The following is a 23,576-nucleotide window of genomic DNA, read 5'->3' on the forward strand; positions in this document are numbered from 1 at the left end:
AGTGTGCTTCATGTTGCAAATTGCAAAATAGATATGCAGAAGAGGTTTCTCTGGAGCATTTCCTGCTGCCACTCTCACAAAAACCAGGCAATCTGTTGGTTAACTTTGAACAACTTCTGTGGGACCTGCACTAAAAAAAATGATAGCTCCAACTGGTTGAATAGCTACCATGCTGCATAAACATGATGCATAATTTTTTGGTATGGGGGATAGTAACAGTGATGTTTGTTAGATGGAGGTATGTAATTTTCTCTGGGATATGTTGTTAGCTTCCTGATACTATCCACTCATGTGTTTTTTTTGGAAGAATGCAGTTGGCTTTTTTCTGATGTTCCAATAATTGGGTTCTGATTAATACATTTGGTTTATATTTAGTAAACAAAACTAACCAAATTATACAATAATAATTTTACATGGTATTTAAAAATCTCAAAAAAGTTTTACCCCCAGTAGTGAAAAGTAGTTGAACTGAAATATTTAATCAGGAAATAAAGTTGCTTCACTTATGTTTGATTAGGAAATCAAGGTCACTTAATGTGTTTTTAAAATGTTGTATTCAAAGCTTTACTTGAAAATGTCACACTTTACAAGTACAGTGGTACCTCGGTTTACTAACTTAATCTGTTCCGGAAGTCTGTTCTTAAACCAAAACTGTTCTTAAACTGAGGCACGCTTTCTCTAATGAGGCCTCCCGTCGCCAGTGCCCTTCTACCATTTGGATTCCGTTCTTAGACTGAGGTAACTGTCTCAAACCAAGACACTATTTCCGGTTTTGCAGAGTTTGTAAACCAAATTGTTCTTAAACTGGACTGTTCTTAAACCAAGGTACCACTGTATTGAAGTTGTAAAAATTTAAACAGGATGACTTAGTGGCTTATGCCTCCCTTAGATTATTTAAAAGTTAAAAAAATGGGGAGTTGTATTTCTCATCACTAATTGTGTCACATGATAAAAACAGCATGAGCCTATTAAAAATAAGTTGGAAAACAAAAACCTTTAAAGATATTACTTTCATAGGTCCAAAGAACTCTGTATTCCCCTTACTGGTAATCATCTAAAATAATAATTAACACTTTGAAACTGTCTATTTTGCTTGGTATTTTAGCTTTTTATTGTGTTACACATTTTATGAAAAGAATGGCTTTTAAGAAATGGATTTATCACATCAGTGGTGACATCTGGACACATTGATTGGCTTTGTTTGGACATCATGCAAATCATAGTATAATGTGATAAAAACCTGGTGTAGCTCTGAGGAGATTGGAAACTTATTCACTTCTGGTTCCTGTTAATCACAGTTTAGTGTGTTTTCCTAACTCTAAACTGTGATGAAGTTAACTAGTTCATTTAAACAAATATCTTCATATCCCATTTTTGAAGTTGACTAACAAGCATAATAGACCTTAATCAGTTTGTTGGTTTGGACAACATGGCAAGCGATAGAAAAGCAACAATGGAAGCAAGAGTTTCTGAACTCTTTTATGGCCATACAGGAGGAGGGGCGAGAGAGTGTGAACCTAAACCTCACTCTAGCTTGTTCTTGTTATGCTAAACTGTGGTTTAACATGATGTCTGAACAGAGCAATACTGTGCATAGAAATTTGAATTTTTTTATTATTTTTTTAAAGGTTTCCGTAATTTAATAGATACCTAACTGTTGGTAACAGTGGTATCTCATTCTTCTGATGAAAACGTTTACCACCTTTCTTTGTAGGTATTGTTTAAAATTGTGGAGTTGTATTCAACTAAAATAATTGCATGCGTGGAACAACTTTTCTTCCCTCGGGTGCCCACAAATCTGCCCTCTGGAATGTGGAGGAAGGAGGGGAAGGAAAAGTTCTGTTGCACTTGTGGAAGACATTATGCAATTATTTAGTTGGATACAACATGTGGTTTTTAAGATATCAGTTGCCTACTGCATATTAAAATGATGGTCTTGTTCAGGTTGTTGGTACTGGTGGCAACATAATGGATTGGACCCAGACTTGTCCCTGTGTAAATTGAAGGGCTGTTTCCATTCATGCTAGGATCTGGGATGCAGTAGGGTCTTTCTGTTAGAGAAAGGGGCAAGTCCTCCCTTTACTACCTCCCATACTGTTTTGGAAGATCATCTAACCATGCACTCAATAGAATTCAAGTGGGGGAAAAGTCATTGGGTCTTCATTGCCTAAATTTTAGTAGCTTTTTTATTATGCGTTATAGTGTGCTGCTGACAGAATAAATGATGCCTAACTTTAGAACAATGTAAAATTAGTCCCTGCCATTATAAGCATAATTTGATGACCTCTTCCTCCAAATAATACAGGTTTTGATAAGTAGAAATTATGGAGTGTAGGAAAATTAAGCTGGCATTTTGCATTCAGGAGATTGCCTTATTCTTATTGATATTGGGTAGTGTTGCATGTGTGCAGCAGGGAGTCATTAAAATAACATTTACACAGAAATATGTGTTCATTTTGGTTGTTAAAACTAATGCTGAGTTTGGTTAAACGATGTAATATGTTGTATTTAAAATGAATTTAAATGTGTAGTCTGGGGATCTTCTGCTTGCTGAAAACATAAGCGTAAAGGGAAACGTATATAAAAACATACTTTTTGAAGTATGCTTACCACTGTACTTTCTATAGTTTGGTTCTTTTTTTTACATTTGGAATAGAGTCACTTTCACTTATGGCATACTGTTTGCCACCTGATAACTAAGTTAGTTCATTAATAACTTGCTTCACATGGTAGAATAATATTTTTTTACGTTTTTGGAAAAGTGCATCTAGTGGTCCGCACTTGCAATGATACTACTACTTTCTTTTTATTCCAGTTATGTCAGGTTTCCTTTCAGGCTCAATTCTAACTTGAAACGTTACTTTTTGTACCGGGGCTCTCGGCAGTGGTTTAAAACTGTAGCACCCTTCCCATTCTGTAAAGTGGATCCACATGATGAAACCACAGGGAGGCCGCACTGCTGGTCCACTCACCCAGCTCCACTTATCTCTGCATTTGAACAAATGCCTGAAGTGGGTAGGCAGTTGCACTTGTAGAGTCTCCTTCCATTCGATTGCCAGCTTGTACTTTGGCCCTTTTGATCATGTAGAAAAACCTCGACAAATATAGCTGGCTTTCACCTTCAGACCTTTGCTCGATGCTCAGAGGTGGAAGTGGAGCGAGGCAAGCGGGTGAAATGTCCGTGGCCAACCACTCTAATTGTGTGTAGCCTGTTCACTTGGATAATGTGTGAAAGGGGCTTGTTTCTCTTAGAATTACGAATATCCTACTGAGAATTATGAGTATCTTACTGAGAAATGTTTGAAGTATCTTTTCAGAAGAATGATGTGAACAGAGCTCATACTATGTCGTTAAAAACTGCATAGGAATATATTGCTGCAATACAGATGTGCACATTAAACGGTGGACTGGATCCATACTAACAAAATAATCATATGAATGTGTCCTCCAATGCATGTGTGTATCATGTTACAGCCCAAGGGTGGAATCCAGAGCTGACCTCTCTACTGACAGAAGGTATTCATCAGAGGAATTGGGGTGGGAGGAAATTTTCAGTGATTCCTTGTCCATCTTGCCCCTCCTTAAATCTGCTTCATAGGATTTTGGGGCTACCATATTTTTGAAGGGCAGGGGGGTGGGGTTGCAGGTGGAGGGGGTATTAACAAAAATCACTGCCCTCCCACAGGCTCCCCATCTCTGTCCAACACTTAAACATTTTACTTTTTTGGAGAGTAATTCTCTTTTTCCTCCCCTTGCCCCTGCTTAAGTTCTTCTTTAGAATTTGAAGATTAAATTGTCCTTGACATGAGAAAAATTTTACAGTTATGCCCTTAGTGTGGAATTTGTTATAGAATCAGGGCCTTCCATGTTTGCCAATCTACAATACCTACTTCAGTTCATCTGTGTTTACAGTGGATTAACAGTTTATCTTTATGTAGTTAGCTATATATACTTCTTAAATACTGGTACAGTTGTTGTACTTTATTCCTGTAAAGTTTTAAGAATTAGCTTCCCTTCTTTGTGTCTGTAAAAACAAAGGGTGGTTCCCCCCCTAAATGCTACATAAGGGTGTAATTTAAAGTATGCTAAATGGCTATATATGCTAAATTGAAATAATGTATTTATTATAGCCATACCAAGAAAACTGAAAATGTTTTTCAACAGAGTAGTTACTAAAAATACAGTTGACAGTATTTGTTTCACCCTACATGAACTTGCTTCACATCGAAGAATGGAATGGAAAGGGAAGTGAAGAATGACTTTTTGCATTTACTAACATAAATTTCTAGTTCATGAATATGCTGCTCGATTTGTTTACAAGAGCAATCTGTGCTATGTATTTTAAATAAAGTTAATTTTGAGTTGGTGTATCATTTTTAAAAACTTGTCTTCAAACCCAACAAAATTATTTTGACTGTCCACATTCCACTTGGGTGACTGCTTATTTGAAAAAGATAGTCTGGACGTTGCATTAGTATATTTTAAGAGACTCTGTATTTACAGTAACAAAACCATGGTTCAGATACATTTATTGTTTTACTCTGTTTGCAGAAGGCAGTACATTGTTGCAATCAGAACATCTGTTTTAAAAATTGGTGCTTAAGTGAACTGTGTACAACCAGTACTTCATTTTGTTTTCTTAAATGTTTGCAGCATGTTGGTTTTAATGTAAAGCTTATTGAAACACTTTGAATACCACCCCATTATTAATATTTTTAAATGATTTTTTTCTTTCTTTCTGTTGCAGCTACACATCTGCTAATTCAGCCTTACAACATGAGTAGCGCTTGGACATCAAACTGTGAAGCTGTCTGCAGCCAGAATTTTTAGTATTAGCTACAGTTACACACACCTTCAAAAGCCACGGAAAAAGAAATTGTTTGGCCTTTAAAGCCGTCTTCAGCTCTTCATAAATGATTCTCTCCTTTTAGACATTCGGGGCATCTCCCTTGCTCCTTGACAAGTGAGATTCCTTATTACAGAGGTATCGAGGGGGGTGGAGTCTTGTGGCCCTGCAGATGATGTTGGACTCTCATCCACCAAAATCAGCATGGCTAGTTGAAGTCCAGCAATCTCTGGAGGACTGCAGGGCTCCCCACTCCTCTCTTATCAACTTTGCTACATTCTTGTTAGCTATCCTACATCTACACAGTATTCCTAGTGCCAGTACTAAAATTCAGTCTCTAATGGACAAAACTTTTAAATGAATTCAGAACATCAAATTAGGGCCTGATGTTTACTTGGAAAATGCCTGCTTTCATTTTTGTAAACTTTCATTTTTGGCTGGCATGTCTATCCCTGCCACGTTCATATTCTCTTTATCAAAGTGATGAAAAGAAAAGACAAGGAAATGCCCATTGTGTTTGGAGAGTAAATTAATACCTTTATTTTGTATTTGTGGAACTAAATTAGAGCTTTGTAAGCTGATACAGAATATAGCTAGCCAGCTAGCTTAAGCCGCCCAGATTGGCTGGGGAAACCCAGCCAGATGGGCGGGGGTATAAATAATATCATTATTATCTGTTAACTATTCCCATGTTTGTGCTATAGGCTTGAATTTTCCTATAGCAGACCAAGCCATAAATTGGTGTATTTGTCAAATCAAATTTCTGTTTATGGGTAGGATCACAATATAAATTTAAATTGTAAATAAAGTTCTAAAAGAGCTCATTAAGAGATAGTAACAGTTGGATAAATTTGGAATGACACAAATTGTCGTTATTCCAGACTGGAGTTTTTTAAATACAAAAATGTACTGGTTCAGAATTCAACACACACAAAAAACATGCTTACAGGTTGTATGACATTAACTCTTAAGTCTGAAAAATGAGAGTTACATTGGAACAGATATTACATAGCAAAGAGTCAGGATGTGTCTACATAGTTTAAGCCTGTGTTCATAAGGATTTATTTCAGTTGGTGTTTAACTGAGTTTAGTCACTGGACAAAAGAGATGTACAGATCTGATAATTTGGGAGCCATCGTGATAGCCTGCTCCTTGTTTGTTGCTTCCCATCCCAGTCAATGAAAAACTGAGCCATAAGGAGTCCACCTTGGTGTTATCTTGTTTCTTTGCTTTTCTACCGTACTGCTCTTGCTGAAACAACAAATTCAGAAGCCGGCTTGCCCTTTTAAAAAAATCAGAAAATATAGATTCATTTTAATTTACCTAAACATAATTGCAGCTGCTTCGTGAAAGATTGTGGCAGCCACTGTATTTTGTTCAGGACACTGGGAGCACTGCTGTGATTGATCAACAGTTATGTTTTACATGCTCAATAGTTGTTTTAGAACACCTTTCTCCTCTCTTGAGTGTGCTTAGCATCTGACTGAGTGCTATTGAAAGTACAATACCCCATATTGCTGTTCTGAACACTTTCCCATATTGACCATTTCTTTCTTAATTGGAATAGTCGCTGCTAGTATTTCAAAAGTATGAAATTAATTCGGATTCCAAACATAATGTGCGTAACCCAAAATGGGCAGGAGTTCCCCATAACCTTTTCGGGCATGGGATGAAGGGAACACTTTTCTATTTCTATATAGTCTCCCTACATTGCAAATGTATTCCTCTTTATGCACACCAGAGATGCAAGATCATAAAGCCTGAAAGTGCTTTCACTAGTCTGGGGATAGGCAGTGTGATGCCTGGCAGAGAGGGAGGACAGGAGGACTATAACTCATCATCCCTGACAGTTGGCCTTGCCGATTAGGGTTGTGGAAGTTGTAATCACAAACATCCCAAGGGCACCATATTGGCTACTCTGGCCAGGTCTATTTTTCTGCCAATTCCTCATCTTTTAAATATCCACGTTTCTATGAGGAGGAGCACTTTTTCTTATTTTTATTTCATTCCCTTACTGCTACATTTAGACATTCAATTTCTTATTTCTATCAGATTTTTAAAGCAAAGAAATACAATTATTTTCACACTAAATCTGAACATATAGTCCTCCACATAGCTAGTTCAGCTTTCAGCAGATTGAATCTATGTAATGTATATGGATTTATCAGACATACTTCATATTCTCATAATGAGATTTGCAATAAGTTTTGGGATCCTTAAACTGGAACATGACATTCTAGAATGTTTTGGTTGTGATGGAAAATGTCATGATTCCCCCACCATAGAAAACAAAGCAAAATCAGTTCCTGGTCTTCAAATATGCTAGTTTTTATGGCCATCTTGGAAATTGTGATAGGCTCAAATTACGGACACAGTTACCTGACAGAAAATTTGGTTGAAACCACTAGCGCTTATTTTCAGGTAATATGTTTAGTAATAGGCTAGACTAAAAAAGCCTAGAAGATAATCTGAGATACTTTATAAGTTTTATGTATGAGCTGACAGCTGAGATTTGTTTCTTACGCCTGAATGAAGCATAAAGAAATTGTTAATGGAACACTACACCCCCACCCCCCTCTGATTGTTAGAAGCCAAATAGTCACATATGTAAGTATTGGCTGGAAATCCATATGGTAAAACTCTAGTCCAAGTAACTATGAATGTGAATCTGTACTTGGAGTTATTTCACCCCTCTGAGCTTGAGCTGTCTTTAGTGGTACAAGAGGAAGCGAAGTACGCTGTTCTTACTCGTTTCTTACTTGACATAGTTTAGAACAGGCCAGTCATACTTTAGGGTCCCATGCTCTATATAGTATTCTGGCTATGTATTGTGTACCTCAGCAGACCCCCCACCCCACCCCCCCACCCCAGGATTTATCAAGTATCAGGCAGGTCTATTGTTACTATTATTGTTATTAGAGGAATGTGAGTTAGCAGTGTAGAACAAGACAGATACTAAGGTTATTGGGCCAACCGCATTGTTCCTCACTACATTAGAATGGTTGCTTTCAGTTACTTGGAACAACAAACTATTGGCTAGACTCATAGCATGCAATGGCAGGCTTGTCAGGAATTGCCTTAGTGAATCTTGACAAAAATTGCCCGTGTTTGCATCTTCCTGATAAGACTTAACACTAGAACTTACAAATCTTCATTAATAATTTAAGTTATATAACAAGTAAATTTGTTGGGGGAAAGTTACCCAAGCTGATACGGAGCACTTTTAACATTGATTTCTGCTCTCTAGTGAGTACTTCAGTCTTCTTGTTATAAACATGAGGGGGGAATTTAATGTAGTGTTAATTGAGGTGTTTGGGGGCAGGGGGAACGAAGGCTGCTTGTGCAGTGAGGTTTGGCTCCTTACAGCTGTGCCCCCCATCTGTTCTGGTGGTTTCTCCAACCCTCCAGAGCAGATTTAGGTGGTGCAGAGAAGCAGTGTGAAAAGTCCTGTTGCATGAGCTGGGCTTAATCTCTGCATGCAACAACTTCGTTGAATACCATCCATAATTTTCTGGATTCCTGTCTTTGCCAAATGCTTGAAAGATAGAAATTCATATCTACTAGAAGGCTGCCCTTAAGTTTCCCTCAACTGTTTCAACTCCACCTTGTTTTCTATATAATTTTAAGGGGAAATTCAAAATACAAGAGTTTGGATGTCCATAAAATGGTACACCCTTCTCCCTTCCTAGAAAATAGAGAAAGTAAAGACTACTGATGAGTGCAAGGGGAAGTTAAGATTATTTATTGGTTTGGGTTATCTTAAGTTTCAATATTATGAAAAATGTAAGGTGCCCGTTCGGACAAATATATATTAGGAGATTAATTGCAAAATAGAATAGGTCTATGAAAAGACCAAGTTTTGTTCTATTTAGGAATGAAATTGTTTCTTGCACTGGAATTGTGAACTTCTGCTTTACTAACTTTGTTAGTTTGTGGCAGTTGCAGCCATGCTTGCTTAATGGTCTAGATAAAGTTGCATTTTGAACAATGTAAGGATATAAAATGTCATGTGATGCCCAATTGGCCAGCTTAGGTCCTCTTTTGCTAATATTTTGGTGATGTGTGACAATTTGGTTATATTTTTCTGTTGTGCTGCATCATTTCATAGTATGGGAGGCATAGCATATTTTGAGGGGCACATATACTTTTAAAGGTGTATAACCAACTTAAATCAGTTTCTTTTCCGGGTCTATTTGAAAGCCGAAGAATTCTTTGATATCCAAACTGCTACATTTCTAAATTAGTGTGACAAGATCCAATTTTGGTGTCACCTTGGCAACTCCTACCATGTTGTAAGGCTGGAGCAGTGGATGCAATCTCCAACAAGCTGAGTGGAGCCAGTGCTGCAATATACTCCCTTTAAGATGTGATGTTTTTATAGTCAAGGAAATGTAAAATCTTAAGCATATTAAGTCATTTGTTTTTTCTTGTTTCAGGTTTATGGTAGGCTGTGGCAGGTGTGATGATTGGTTTCATGGTGACTGTGTTGGTCTGAGTCTTTCTCAAGCACAGCAAATGGGAGAAGAAGACAAAGAATACGTATGTGTAAAGTGTTGTGCTGCAGAAGACAAAAAACCCGACCCTGTCAATCAAAATATACCGGATGCACAACTGAAACCGGAAACAACACAAGAAGGTAGAATGATGGAGTGCGAAAAGCCTGGAATAGCAAAACAAATCTCCATGTGTCCACAAAGTAAAACAAAGCAGGGAGAAGAGACTGTGAAGCACAAGGTCAAAATTTTTAAAAGGGTAAGAAATGCTATTATAGTTGCCATATGATAATGATGATAATAATAACAACAGTAACTTTGGTAGGCTCCGGTAATTTTTTATGCGATTTATAAGACAAGGGGATACATAATCTCTTAACACAGTTTAGGGAATTTGCATATATTGTACAATTTTTGAACAAGGCTCATTGGAGATTATGTATATTGACTGGAAAATGTGCATCATTCCATCCTCATGAATGGATTATGAGCACATGCACTCTGAACCCTGGTGAATGTGCAGAATGTCTGGTGATTATGTACTTTAACAACTCGACTTGGATTAGCCCTAACATAAAAATATATATTCTGCCTGTCTGCACTCCCAACGTAGGGAAAAATAATAAATGACAGCTCTCCAAATTCTTTGAGGAATGTATGGTGTGAATGTGAACCTCACAGAAGGTTCTCTGCTCTGGTGAGGCTTTCATGAATAGTGGTATATAAATATTTTTTATGAATAATAATAATAATAATAATAATAATAATAATAATAATTTATTATTTATACCCCGCCCATCTGGCTGGGTTTCCCCAGCCACTCTGGGTGGCTTCCAAAAGAATATTAAAATACTGTGATACATCAAACATTAAAAGCTTCCCTAAACAGGGCTGCCTTCAGATGCCTTCTAAAAGCCTGGTAGTTAAATAAATAAACAAACAAACAAACAAACAAACAAACAAACTTGTGATTCATGTTTCAGTGCATTAGGTGTTAATATTCTTTTTTGGGACCTTTTGCTGGGCTTCATAGGCAGAGATACCAGAAATTTATGTTCATTTAAACGAAACCTCAGTGGGCATAATTTCCTCTGTTTTTTAATCTACATCTAATTAACACACACACATGCAAATATATAGGTATAAAACTGATCATTCTGTTAGAAAGGACTGCAGTCCAAATGGTTTCTAATATTTCTTAACACTTGTTACAGGAATCTGGTGATGGAAAACCAGTATCAGAATGCAGAGATTCTGAAATGAAAAAAAGGCAGCAAATTCCTGTTAGGAAAACAGGACAAATGGTTGCATGTCCTCAGCGATCGTCGGAAGACAAACACGAAAGAATGAATAAAGACAATCTTAATGTCTCTTGTTCAAGTGAAAGCACAACAAAAACCGGTAACTAAAAATTTTGAAGTTGCTTTTTTTTAAAGAAAAACAAACCCACATTTAAAATATAATGTTATTACATGGAATGAAATATATAAGGGCTCATTTTAAATACTGCTGTGTGGGTTGCAGCTTAACCTGACAATGGAAGACTTGGACTCCTAAAACATTGCTTTCATTGCTGGAAGTAAATATTGTGAAGGGGGACGGCCACTAAGGGCTCACTGGACTTGGGTGCCTATAGTGACAAGAGAAGGCAAGTTGCTTCCTCATGCAGGCTTTAGAATCCTACAAACCAGGTCTTTAATAAAGCATACAAAGCTATGGTCTACAATTTGGATTCTTTAACGTAAATTTCATTAAAGAAGGCTGACTTTTAATGCAAAGTATTTAGGATCAGTTGAGTAATTTGCTGTCTGTCCAGTAATTTGGTCAATTTCTAATAGAGATGGACTTGATTTACAGGGTTTTTGTTTTTTTTAAAAAAGACAATGCATAGAACCCTCTGGTGCCTAATATTGTTTTGTACTAATCCCAACAGGATAATCAGTTGTGTAAATCCAAAATTACGTAATTGTATGTTCCTTCAAATGTAACAACGCCTTCCCTTCAACCTTGTGAAATTTCAAATTCAAGTTATTAAAGCTATCCCATGATGTGACATTTATATTTTAATGCAGGTGTTCAGGATAAACAGGAAGTAAAGAAAAAGAAAACGGAGAAAGGAGGAACAACCAGCAATGTACACCCAGCTCCTGCCCCTGCATCCAAACCTTCCGCTGATCAAATAAGGCAAAGTGTTCGGCAGTCTCTTAAAGAAATCCTGGAGAAAAGGTGCGGCCGACGAGCTCAACAAATTGTTAATGTCTCAATTGTTATTGTTTCCTGGTGGAAACCAAACCAAAAACATATGATGTGTGTATTTTTCAGGCTTGCAGACTCAACACTGAAGATTCCTGAAGAAAGGGCAGCAAAAGTTGCGACTAAAATTGAAAAAGAACTATTTTCTTTTTTCCGAGATACTGATTCCAAGTATAAGAATAAGTACAGAAGCTTGATATTCAATCTGAAAGATCCCAAAAACAATGTAGGTGATGTTATCTATGTTTGATACGCATTCTGAAATTTTTCCATTAGTGCTTGACTTTCTTAACGGGGTCAGTGTGATAAAATATAAACTGCTTATGGTTCTCTCCCCCCCCCCCAGGTGCTGGCAGTGTTGTCTTTCAGTTATTTTGGTAGCATATCCAAATTGAATAATGTTTGTGACTGACGATGGGTAGAGTCTAGTCCCACTGTTGACCCATGGAATAACTCTTGTTTCAGCAGGCATCTCCGCTAATGTAATAGAGGAGTGGAGATTATTTCCTCCCTCCTCTTGCAATCCTCTGTGGTATCACACTCTGGTAAAACCTGGTAGTTGTGGGTGGGGAAGGGGCTGCAGTGGGAGGGGGAAAACTTCTAAACACATTTCTTCTTTTCTTGTGTTATTGAAGGAATTTTGTGGGTTAAAAGCTGTTATGTGAGTGGAACAGCAGCATTGGATTCCACCTGAAAAAACGTGGGTCAGCCCAATCTATAAGCTCACTTCTTTATGATTCCTTGCTATTGTTGTTCTCTGTTGACTTCTGTAAAACTTAAGTATTGCTGAAATGTACTTAGATATGCCTGCTGATCAAGTCTGCCAATGAAATAAGTTGTCTAATAAATCTCCAACTTTCTGTGTGTTCTGGGAAGCTTCCATGCCTGCATTCTAATGTTTCTTGTTATGTTTAACTATACAAAGTTCTACAAAGGACTCATATGTCTATTGCTTTGTTCACTTAATTTAAGCTACCAGCACCTCTTCAAATCTTTTTCCTTGGTGAGAATTTCATTTTTCAGTAACTATTGTTTGAAAAATCAGCCACTGAAAACTCACCTGAGTTTCATTTTTTGAGATGTGTCCTTCAGGCTAGCACATCTTTAAATGCTTTAATGCTTTAAAAATGCTTTAATGCTTTAAATGCTTTAATGCTTTAAAAAAAGCATTAAAACATGCTAAGGATTTTTAAAGAATCTGACTTCACTTTGTGAAATGGTGGATCCATTAAGGACATTAATGTACAACTATCTGTATAGTTGTACAGATAGTGTAGAGAGGGCAGTTTTTAAAAATGATGTACAGGTGAGACTGAAAAAACTCAATTTTCTTTTCTGGTTGAAATTGAATTAGAAGCCTGCAGATATTTTTTTTTAATTGTTAGCTATAACTAATTACTGATTGTTTCCCCAGATACTGTTCAAAAGAGTGTTGAAAGGTGAAGTAACTCCAGACCATCTCATAAGAATGAGTCCGGAAGAGCTGGCTTCCAAAGAACTAGCTGCATGGAGGAAAAGAGAAAACAGACATGTACGCTTAATTTACAGTTGTTTATTTAATGGATCACCTGTTTCCTAGTGCTAATCAATACAAATTTCAAAACTTTCCACTTGTCTTCTGTGTTTCCCGTTCACCATCTGAAGTCTAATGGCTTCTTTCTCCAATGAGGAACCGCAGTGAATTTTAGGTGGTTGATTGTGTTGTAACTGCAGTGTGAATTTACAAGGGCTTGTTTAAATCACTTACAGCTAAAATACTTTAGAAAATAGAACAACAACAAGAAGAAGCACAAAATTCGTTGTAAAATTTGAGCTTAATTGATCAAAAAATGTTGATCTGTGGGACTGGTACAAAGGGAAAATATTTTACCGTTCCTAAATTACAAGCAGACCTGTAGATTTCCAGAATCCCTGCAAAGAATTGATGTGATAGAGACATGTGTTCTCTATTCATACAGTTATTGTACATTCTTTCCCACCTGATAGGTTCTCTCTAGACCAACTTGTGTCTGAGCCTGGGGCAGATTGCTTCCTCACCCCCAACCGTATTGCCAAGTACATCTCTTTAATTAGTCCTACAGAAGTGAATATTTTCCAGGGGAAAATAAAGGGATGCATTTGACAAGAATGTGATGTGTTGGGTAGGCCCTATTGCACCTCTGGTGCTATCGCAGCCTTTGTTTTCTTCCAAAGAAGTGAATACCTACAAAAATAAAATCAAAATCTTTGGTGACAGTGTGCTCCAAACCTCCCATTGATGCCGCTTAAAGCCTATTCAGTGTGGCTCTTATCATTGGTTTGGAACTTGCTTATCAGTGCATGGTTTTGAAATAGTTCATCCTTGATCCAGTGACTGGCTTTCTACCGAATACAAGAGTCATCTTTCTAGAAGTATAGCCATTCCATTCATGGAAGCTGAGGAAATTGGGAGATAACGGCTGAATTTAGACGGTTCGCTGTAGTTTAGCAGAGAGCAGGCCTCAGGCTTGTCAGCTTCCTTTACCTCTCTCCTTTTCTGGTATGGCTGTGAGAGCAGGGTGGGAGACTGAAAGCTTTCGCTTCTGTTTTTAGCTAACTGCATTATGCCCCAAACACATACCGACTTCAAACGGTGACAAGAAGTTCTCCTGTTTCAATAACCCGTAATTAAGTACAATTTAGGATGCAGGCATAATGTGAAATTAATTGAAAACGGAAATGGGAGCTTCCAGTTGAAGGGGAGAGGAAGGGAGAGTGCATGAGCTCAAGTCTTCTGCATGTAATGCTCAACTATAGTTCAGCTTTACAGCCAGGCCTCTGGCTGTGAAGCAAACATGGAATAATAGTATCCACCATCTGTTGCTCTCTCTAGATCTTCTACCTATTCTTCATGCTAAACATCCAGTGAAGGAGGAGGACTCTAGTTTTCATCTCTCAGACAACTGTCTTCTCTAACTTAGGTTTCATCTCCCATTATCCTCATCCAGCATGTCCAGTGTTCAGGGATTATTATGGGAGTTGCAATTAAGCAACCTTTCCACCCATATTCTGGGGCTGCTTCTGGTGATGTGTTCATAGGTTTTCACACTGTGTATCTGTTCCGTTTTTTGATGTTTCTTGATAGACAATTGAAATGATTGAAAAAGAGCAGAGGGAAGTTGAAAGGCGACCAATCACAAAAATTACTCATAAAGGAGAAATAGAAATTGAGAGTGAGGCACCGGTAAAAGAGCAAGAAGCACCAATGGAAATTCAGGTATCACGACAAAAATATTGTTTTTTTAACGAAATAAGTTGCTGTGTATTTGTTTAAAACAAACAATGCATTAGTTCTGTTAAGATAGATAAAGTGTCTGGGCTGAGACAAACCATAACCTTGGGTTTGGGTGTAACACAAGCCAAACCATGTCTTAGCCCCAAGAAGCACTGCAGCAGCAGGACTGGGGGAGGAGTGTAGCAGTTGCAATCTGGGCACCTACTCATTTGCATTAAGCTATGGTTTGGCTTAGCATTACCTGTCAGCTGGACCTCTGTACGTTGTGACTCTATTTATAAAGTTGTATTTTTATTCTATATAAAATAAAATTGCATTAACAAATTGTCTGTCTCTCCTTGTTTAGGAAACCCCTCCAGTTAAGATTGTGGAGAAAACAGAACAGATTGAAAAAGATAAAGAAGTGGATGAATCCGCCACTCCTGATACAACAAGTCAACATAAGAACCATCTGTTTGACCTCAACTGTAAAATTTGCATAGGTAATATTAACTTTTGCATGCTTAAAAACCAGTTGAGAAGTTGGGGCTGCAGAAGTTGAACATCTGCAGAGCCACAGGTTCCCCACAGCTCCTGTTATGGATAGCTAGCTCTTAATTTCAGTGAGAGTAGCAATGGGAGTGGCACAGTCTGATAAACTGTCCATTTATTTTCTATCAGCCTCTCATTGTATCCTTATAACAGCTGAAAGACAGTGACTTGTCCTAGGTCACTTTCTGAGTTTCCGTGGCTGAGTGGGAATTTGAACCGGTCTCCCTTGTTCTACTCAGGCATGTTAACTAATATACCACTCGGGTACCTGCTTTTTTTGCAGCATGCAGTGTGATCTTGGAAATTCATCCTGCTTCTGACTGGGGACTATCAGATCCTTTTCCTCTACCATTAGCTTTATCACATTGGTGCAGTTTGGCATAATGCACTAAACTATGGTTAGAAGACTGAACCTCAGTGAGTCTTTGTTTTGCGTGTTCCTCCAACCTCCCTATGGTCTGATGTGGCTGGAGGGAAGAGATCAGAAAATTCTGATTTATATTAACCAGTTTAGTCTGAATTCTAAACTTTAGTTAATCTTAAGTGTAGCTAGTTCAATCGAGCCAAAAGTTTGTTGGAAGTTCGTTGAAGCAAATTAACTGCAATTAAGAATAACTGCAGCCTGTCTAGGTTCAAATGACACAAGAAGGTTATTTATATATAGTATAGTATAGTGTATTTTAAAATGGGGTTTTACAGTTTTTAGGGGTTTTTAAATGTTTTATGTAGTTTTTATGTAGTTTTGTGGTAGTTTTATGTAGTTTTTATGTAGTTTTATGTAGTTTTTCAATTTCATTGTTCCGCAATAAAGATATCGTTATTATAATGTAAGCAAGTGCTTGTGAACTTTTCCACACAGCTGTACCAGATAGAGACAGGACAGTGTGCAAGTCCTAGGCTTCCTGTGACTTGTTCTCATAATGCTAAACCATGGTTTAGTGTTGCATCCAAATACTTTGTATTTCTTTAGGAAATCTGTATTTTCATTAATAATTACCTGCAAATGGTTGGACAGTTGGACAAATTAGAGAAATGTACAAAGCCTCTGGGTTTAATTTCAGTGAGCAAGGTTTTTAAGCATTATAGTAAGAATTGTAATTTAGTGTTAAGATTAGGGTTTTTTTCTAATCTGGTATGGTTTAAACAGTGAAGCTTTCTAACTTGCCTTTTCAAGGTCGAATGGCACCACCTAGTGATGACCTTTCTGGGAAAAATGTGAAAGTGTCTGTTGGCGTTGCCCGGAAACCATCAGACAATGAAGCTGAAAGCATAGCGGATGCACTTTCTTCAACAACAAACATTTTGGCTTCAGAATTATTAGAGGAAGATACAGAATTGCCAAATCCAGCACTTGCCTCTGCTTCAGGCTCTAGGTAATAATTTTGTGGTTGCTGCCAGTCACAGAGAATTGTGGCTGCTGTCCCTAGTTAATATTATGTTCATAAATAAGTGGAAACTACTGCATGGAACCCCACTGTACACAAACAAACAAAAGCAGCCTTCATGTTTACTTTTAAAGAAGCTTACTGACCCACCTGTGTGTATTCCAAGTACACAAAGTGGAGGCTTTGAAAAACAGGTGCTTGTTACAACTTTTTTTAAAAAAAAATGTGATTGTTTTGTTACTAACTGTCTTGGTGGTTTTGCCATTATATTTGTAGCAAAGATGGAAGAAAACAGATTGAGATTATTACTAGTCTTGCACATATTTCTTTCTGTTAATGTTGCTGCCCCAGCCAGTGTCCCTACTGCCATCCTCCCCCCACCACCCTTGCAGTAGACTAGACTGTTTTGCATTTATTATATTTTCCACACTTTTGTCCTACAGATCAGAAATGCCTGGCATGGTTGAAAGTGAAGCACTATTTCTGGCTCGCCTGAACTTCATTTGGAAAGGCTTTATCAACATGCCATCTGTTGCAAAGTTTGTTATCAAGGCTTACCCCATCTCTGGCTCTTTTGAAAGTTTAACAGAGGTAGTATGTATACACTCAATGTTGTGTTGTCGCTTTCCTTGGAAACTTTTCCAAATTTTCTTTTCATTGCGAACAACTAAAATTTGAATATGGCATTGTGAATGCAGAGTACTTAAAAACACCAAGAGATGTTGTTTATTCTCTCTTATTTTAGAAAGGGTTTCAATCATAGCACTTTGTTTAACAGACACTTCCATCCCTCATGCCCACTCTTTTTGTGGTAATACATCAACAGGTGTATCAGAGACTTAAATGAAGATCTCCAGCATGTACACTTTTTAGCTAGCTTTTTTACATACTGGCTTTCTATAAATTCGTTTCTATAAATTCCCATGCACTCAAAAGGCAGTAGAATTTTTACTTCCTCCCTTCACTCATCATTTGAAATAATGTGCCTTCTTTTATGAATCATGAGTGATACTGATTTTTCTCATTTAGCTGTACTTTCATAGCAGTACTTCTCTATGGTAACTTCTTTAAGATGTTTTAAAAGCATAGTAAGTATTTGAAGAGTAGCTATTATTTTACAATGTATTTTACAATGTTATAAAATTACAATGCATAATTATTTTCCCTTCCCATAGGATTTGCCAGATAGCATCCAAATTGGTGGCAGGATATCACCCCAGACTGTTTGGGAATATGTTGAAAAAATAAAAGCCATGGGGACAAAGGTAAAACCAAATTTGTTCTGGTCCTGGAAATGTATGGTGTTAATTGTCCCCTGTCCCCACTCAGTTTAAATATTTTTTAAAGGCACAGTTTCCTGCTGCTACTATTACTATTTGGCATAAATTCACTACTGCCATTTGTGCAGGATGCAGCACAGAACATGGACAAGATCAGGGATTCTCAAACATGGATCGCCTGCTGCTTTTGAACTACAGTTCCCATCATCCCTTACCACTGGTCCTGTTAGCTAGGGGATGATGGGAGTTGTAGTCCAAAAACAGCTGGAAACCCAAGGATGGGAAACCTTGGTCTAGATGGACTGACCATTGGTCTGATCCAGCAGGCTCTTTTTATGGAAACACCTAGTCCTTCTGAATGATAAAGCCTAACAAAACTACTCTCTATTTGGTGATAAATGAGTAGATGTGGATGTTTAGCACATTTTCAGCATATTTTCCTATGATATGAAGACCACATGACTGGAGTGAAGTGATAGTAGAAGGCACGCCGGCTACAAAGCATGGACAGTCATGCAGAAATATTCATAGTCCTAAAAATATTTTGCAGATCCAATTGCGTCTCTGCAAGTAATATTTTCATAGTGCTGGAGTGGGGAGTTATTATTTTTTACTAAAGATATTACAATATTCTGCATGTGCAATTTCTGAAAGTTTTGTGCACAGAGAACTTCAGCTTAGTCTACTGATCAGATCGGATCTGATTTAATTTAACCAAAAGAAGCACAGACTTCTTACAGTGTATACATTTCAGGGCTGCTTTATTCAAAAGGCAGGCTGCACACCTCCAAAAATGAATCCCTGTATAAGTTGGTTCAAATTGCTGAAGTTCCCTCCTTCATAAGTACTGTTGTTTTAAGATTGCTTCACACCCACAAGTGGCTTGCTGGGCTAGCCGCTTGCTGAGAAATCCTTCAAAAGCTTTGCCAAAAGCTGTGGAGAGGCCTCTTCTTGGCTGCAGCTTGTAATAACCAAGACTGCCCTTCTTTACCTGCAACTGAAGTCTCTGCAGTGTCAAATTCTCCTTGCTGCGTGAAAAACCAACTCTTTCAGGTGCAGTAAGTACCTGAAAGTAAGATGATGATTGCTGACTTTCCCCTCTCCTCTCCTGCCCTGCCACCAAGTGCTGAATTCTGCTTTAGAGAACTAGTTGACAAATTGTAAGTTAATTTGTGCCACCCCCTTCTCCATAGGAAATCTGTGTGGTTCGTTTTACCCCCGTGACAGAAGAGGATCAGATTTCATACACTTTGCTGTTTGCATACTTCAGCAGCAGAAAGCGTTACGGTGTAGCTGCAAATAACATGAAGCAAATCAAGGATTTATATATCATCCCTTTAGGTGCCTCTGATAAAATTCCACATCAGCTGGTGCCTTTTGATGGTCCTGGTAGGTAACAAAAGTTGGCCGTTTCACATGTTAGTGATGGAGATCTTGTTTTTGACATTTATACTGTTGAGGTTCATTTTGATTATCCCCCAAACTGGATAGCTTGAAGCTTTTACAGTGGTACCTCTGGATGCGAACGGGATCCGTTCCGGAGCCCCGTTCGCATCCTGAAGCAAACGTAAGACACATTTGCATGTGCGCGGGTTGCGTTTTGCAGCTTCCGCGCATGCGCGTGACGTCATTTAGAGTGTCTGCGTGAACGGCGAAACCCGGAAGTAACACGCTGCGTTACTTCCAGGTCGCCGCAGAGCGCAACCCTAAAATATTTAAGCTGAAGCGTATTCATCCCGAGGTATGACTGTATTTTGAGAGCGCGCATGAAGCTTGCAAATGTCACCCTCATTGAGAAACCTCGCCTTTCAGTTTTCCCCCTCAACAAGCATGCATTAGTGCTTCCTGTTGCTCATGAATAAAGCAAACTTATCTTTATTTAACAGGAACTAATTATTTTAGAGTGTATAGGAATTCTACTTACAGGGAGCAGCCCTTGAGAGAGACATGGGGAAATTTGACTACTTGGAGCAGCTGAGTTTTCTGAGATTGCAGAGGCATAGATAAGCTTTTTGGTAGAAATAGGTTTTTTCTCTCCTGAAGTGTATGTGTATCTTATTAATTATACCACTGTGGTTCCCTGCCTTCCAAATGCAGGTATTGAAGTGCACCGACCCAATTTGTTGCTGGGGTTGATAATTCGTCAGAAGCTGAAAAGGCAGGCCAGTTCTGCCACCAGTACGAACCCTAGTCCTGCCGAAGAGAGTCCTGAGAATTTGCCCCCAGAAAAGAAGAGTAAACTGAGCAAACCTGAAGTCCTTCATTCTGAATCGGAGGAAAAAGAAGATGAGAACGACTTCTTCAACTCCTTCACAGCTGTATTGCACAAACAAAGGATCAAGTCGCAGCTATCGAATACCGAAGAAACAACTGTGAGTGAGCCTGCTGTGGAAAGCATCAAACTTGAACCACCAAAGCCTCTGCGGTTCCTTCCTGGAGTTTTGGTTGGATGGGAAAATCAGCAATCTGCTCTTGAGCTAGCAAGTAAGCCACTGCCAGTTGATGATATTCTTCAAAGTCTTTTGGGCACTACGGGGCAGATGTCTGAACATATCCAGCCAGCAGTCAGCCAGCTAGCTAGTGAAGATCTGCCTTTATTAGATAAAAAGGTCAGCATAAAAGAAGAACTAAGGGACATTCCTATAGTAACTGCTGGAACTGAAGAAACGAAGGGGGAAAAGGACAGTTCAAAAGAACCAGTTGATAATTTCTCTGCAGTTGATACACCAGTAGCCGATGTCTCATGCTCGTCAGAAAATCTGACAAGCATAAGTCTTAAGGGCAAACCACCAGATGTTTCTACAGAAGCATTTTTAGCAAACCTAACTATTCTGTCACAGAACAAGGAAACCAAAGAGACTCCTGAAAGCAGTCTAAGGTTGGGTGACGGTGCTAATGTTTCTCAGGAAAGGACCACAGATTTTCCTGTCTTGGCGAGCACAGGGAAAGGAATTGGGAGCAATAATGGCGGTGTAGCATCGGTTGATAGTATGACTGTGAATAGTTCACAGTTCATCAATCTTAAAAGGGATCCAAGGCAAGCAGCAGGACGAGGCCTACAGAACAATGCTTCAGAAAATGATGGGGACAGTATTAAGTATGAAGAAATGCAGAATAGTCAACAACCGGACACTTTAGAAACTGAACAGGCTAAAGTAGATAATAAGCAACTGTCAGGAAATGACCTAGCCTCAGATCGGAGCGATAGTCAAGAGTGCAAGAAGTTGTTGGTTTCAGCTGCATCTACAGCAGACAGTGTGTGCTCCTCACAGCCAGAAAATACAAATCCGTTGGGTGAAGAAGCACTGATGCAAAGCACCGAGGCACTACATCCCATTAGAAGAGGATTATTGACACCGCCGTCATCATCTCAGTTTGAAGCAGATAATGCCAGCGGTTCTGAATTCAGTACCAAAATGCCCAGCCCTGTTGCAAGTGGAAGCTTTTCACCAATCAGGACTCCGCAGCCAAATTTTCAGCACACCAAAACTTCTCCACCTGGCTTTCAGTTTCAAGGGGCTGTTGCCCCTAATTTCCCTCCCCAAAACAATCCTGTGTTTGGCTTTCCTCCTCATCTGCCCCCTCCACTCCTCCCTCCTCCAGGCTTTGGCTTTGCTCAGAACCCTCTGATGCCTTGGCCCCCCGTTTTGCACCTGTCAGGTCAGCCCCCACATTTTGTTGGACCAGTTACGCCAGTGCCACCCCTGGCTCAGAAACAGCCAAGATTCTCGGGGCCAGAACACTTTTATCAGAGTAGAGACACCCGGAGGCCAGAGAGGCGTCACAGCGATCCTTGGGGTCGCCAGGGTCCCCATGTGGAGAGGGCATTTGGTAGGAGGAAAAGCGACCAGCACAGGCAGAGGTTTTACAGCGAGACCCACCACCAGAAAAAGGGCAGGCATGAATGGGAGCCGGATTCCGAAAGAAATAGGCATAGAGATAGAAACCAGGAGAAAGAGAGAGAGAGGAAAAGCAGGGAGGAAGGGCATCGGGACAAAGAGAGGTCGCGGCTTTCACATAGCGACAAAGACTCTGAAGGCAAATCCAGAGACAGTAGGAATCTTGACAAGAAGGAAGCGCCTAAAAGTGAAGAGCGTGCTCAGGAGAAGGAGAAAGAGAGAGAGAAAAGTAGGGAGAGGCACAGAGAGCGAGAGAGCGACAAGCCCCGAGATAGACATCAAAAAGATAGGGACCACAGTGACCGGGGGAAAAACAAAAGGTAAAAGTAGCGGGGAAAGGGGTCCACAGCCTATCTTCTAAAGTTTATAATATACAGGAAATAATCTGTTTTAAATATGTCCTAAAATTCTGTAAAAATATATGCTTGGGTATCAGTTGTGCCATCAGTTCTTTCTTTTTTAAAAAATATCCAGTGTTTAATGTTTTGTAGAGACAAGTCTTGTTGGGTACCAACCAGTGTACCGCTTGCTCATTTACTTTTACATTCAGCCACCCTAGGAGCAGAGGTTGAATTGTTCAAAATTTTATGTTGCTTGTATAGACAGTAATTTAAGGGTTTTCCTTTGATATGCAATAAAAAGTGCATAAAGGTTCTTTGTTCGATTTGGCTTCAGTTGACATATTTGCAGCCTTTGGTGATTTGTGCTCGCTGTTTGAAGATGCTCCAGTAAATATAAAGGAGAATTTTGTATCATTCACTCTTCTTAGATTACACTGACTTAAAAAGAAAAGAAAAGAATGTGACACCCTCTTCAGAAACCCAAGTTTGAATGCAGTATACAGCATACTTGAATGGTGTTGAAGACTTTCAAAAGACAAGCAAAATGAAAAAAGAGCAGTATTTCTCATCATATTCCCGCCCCTATGCATCTGAAACAGTTTTTGAGCAGAAATTAGAAGGCTGCACGGTCCAAATTTTATTGCTTATAGGGTACACATTTTAATAAGGTGCCCCCACACCTTTTAGTCTTTATGCTATAATTTGTATTAATTTCCCAACTATTTCTCTTGCTTCAAAAACTTGAATACCTAAGCTTGTACATGACATTGTGTTTTACTATCCTTTATATTGTAAAATGTAAATATTTTAAGGGATATTTTGATTCTACAAATGATAAAGCCTTCTCACAGCTGTTGTTTGATTGGTTTTAATAGATGTGAAGCAATAGGCTAAACTGATATAACAGAAAGATGTATAAATGTGGCTTGACTGGTAATTTTTAACAACCCTAGGGCTTTTAATAAATAGATCAGTAAAATTTTGTGATTTTCTGTGGAAAATTATAGTATATTGCTGTTTCTGTTGGATACCATTGCACTATTCTGTTCAACATCCTGTTTTGAAGTATTTAGTAAAATTAAGAGCATTGTGGATAAAGAACCTTCTTGAGTAAGATCGCCTTACCTATGAACATAATTTTTTTGCACTTTGGTATCAAAATAAACTTCCTTTCAATAATATGTGATTAAAGCAAATCGTTAGGCTATTTTAAAATCCTATTTAAATATAACAGCCGGTTTGCAAACCTTGCACATGGCTTTATATAGTCAAATTAAAAATGCTAAACAGTACAA

The 23,576-nt window shown here is 38.6% G+C and overlaps 1 protein-coding gene across 40 annotated transcripts in view; it reads left to right on the top strand.

Annotated features, from left to right (window-relative positions):
• The window catches only part of PHF3 (PHD finger protein 3), a 44,993-nt gene extending 21,417 nt beyond the window's left edge, over positions 1 to 23,576 (top strand). For 25 of the 40 annotated variants that reach the window (XM_083495833.1, XM_083495851.1, XM_083495829.1 and 22 more), the window contains 12 exons: positions 9,283 to 9,598; positions 10,554 to 10,740; positions 11,412 to 11,565; positions 11,662 to 11,818; positions 13,007 to 13,123; positions 14,696 to 14,827; positions 15,192 to 15,327; positions 16,551 to 16,749; positions 17,205 to 17,355; positions 17,937 to 18,026; positions 19,235 to 19,430; positions 20,139 to 23,576. In XM_083495833.1, coding sequence (XP_083351959.1) covers positions 9,283 to 9,598; positions 10,554 to 10,740; positions 11,412 to 11,565; positions 11,662 to 11,818; positions 13,007 to 13,123; positions 14,696 to 14,827; positions 15,192 to 15,327; positions 16,551 to 16,749; positions 17,205 to 17,355; positions 17,937 to 18,026; positions 19,235 to 19,430; positions 20,139 to 22,264 — 3,961 coding nt within the window. In that variant the 3' untranslated portion in view covers positions 22,265 to 23,576. The remainder of the gene's footprint in view (positions 1 to 9,282; positions 9,599 to 10,553; positions 10,741 to 11,411; positions 11,566 to 11,661; positions 11,819 to 13,006; positions 13,124 to 14,695; positions 14,828 to 15,191; positions 15,328 to 16,550; positions 16,750 to 17,204; positions 17,356 to 17,936; positions 18,027 to 19,234; positions 19,431 to 20,138) is intronic. The other 15 variants (XM_083495842.1, XM_083495846.1, XM_083495866.1 and 12 more) reach the window with 1 other exon arrangement.

This window comes from Podarcis liolepis (genome assembly GCF_965112155.1).
Source record: "Podarcis liolepis genome assembly, chromosome: 3".
In the NCBI taxonomy this organism is placed as follows: Eukaryota; Metazoa; Chordata; class Lepidosauria; order Squamata; family Lacertidae; genus Podarcis; species Podarcis liolepis.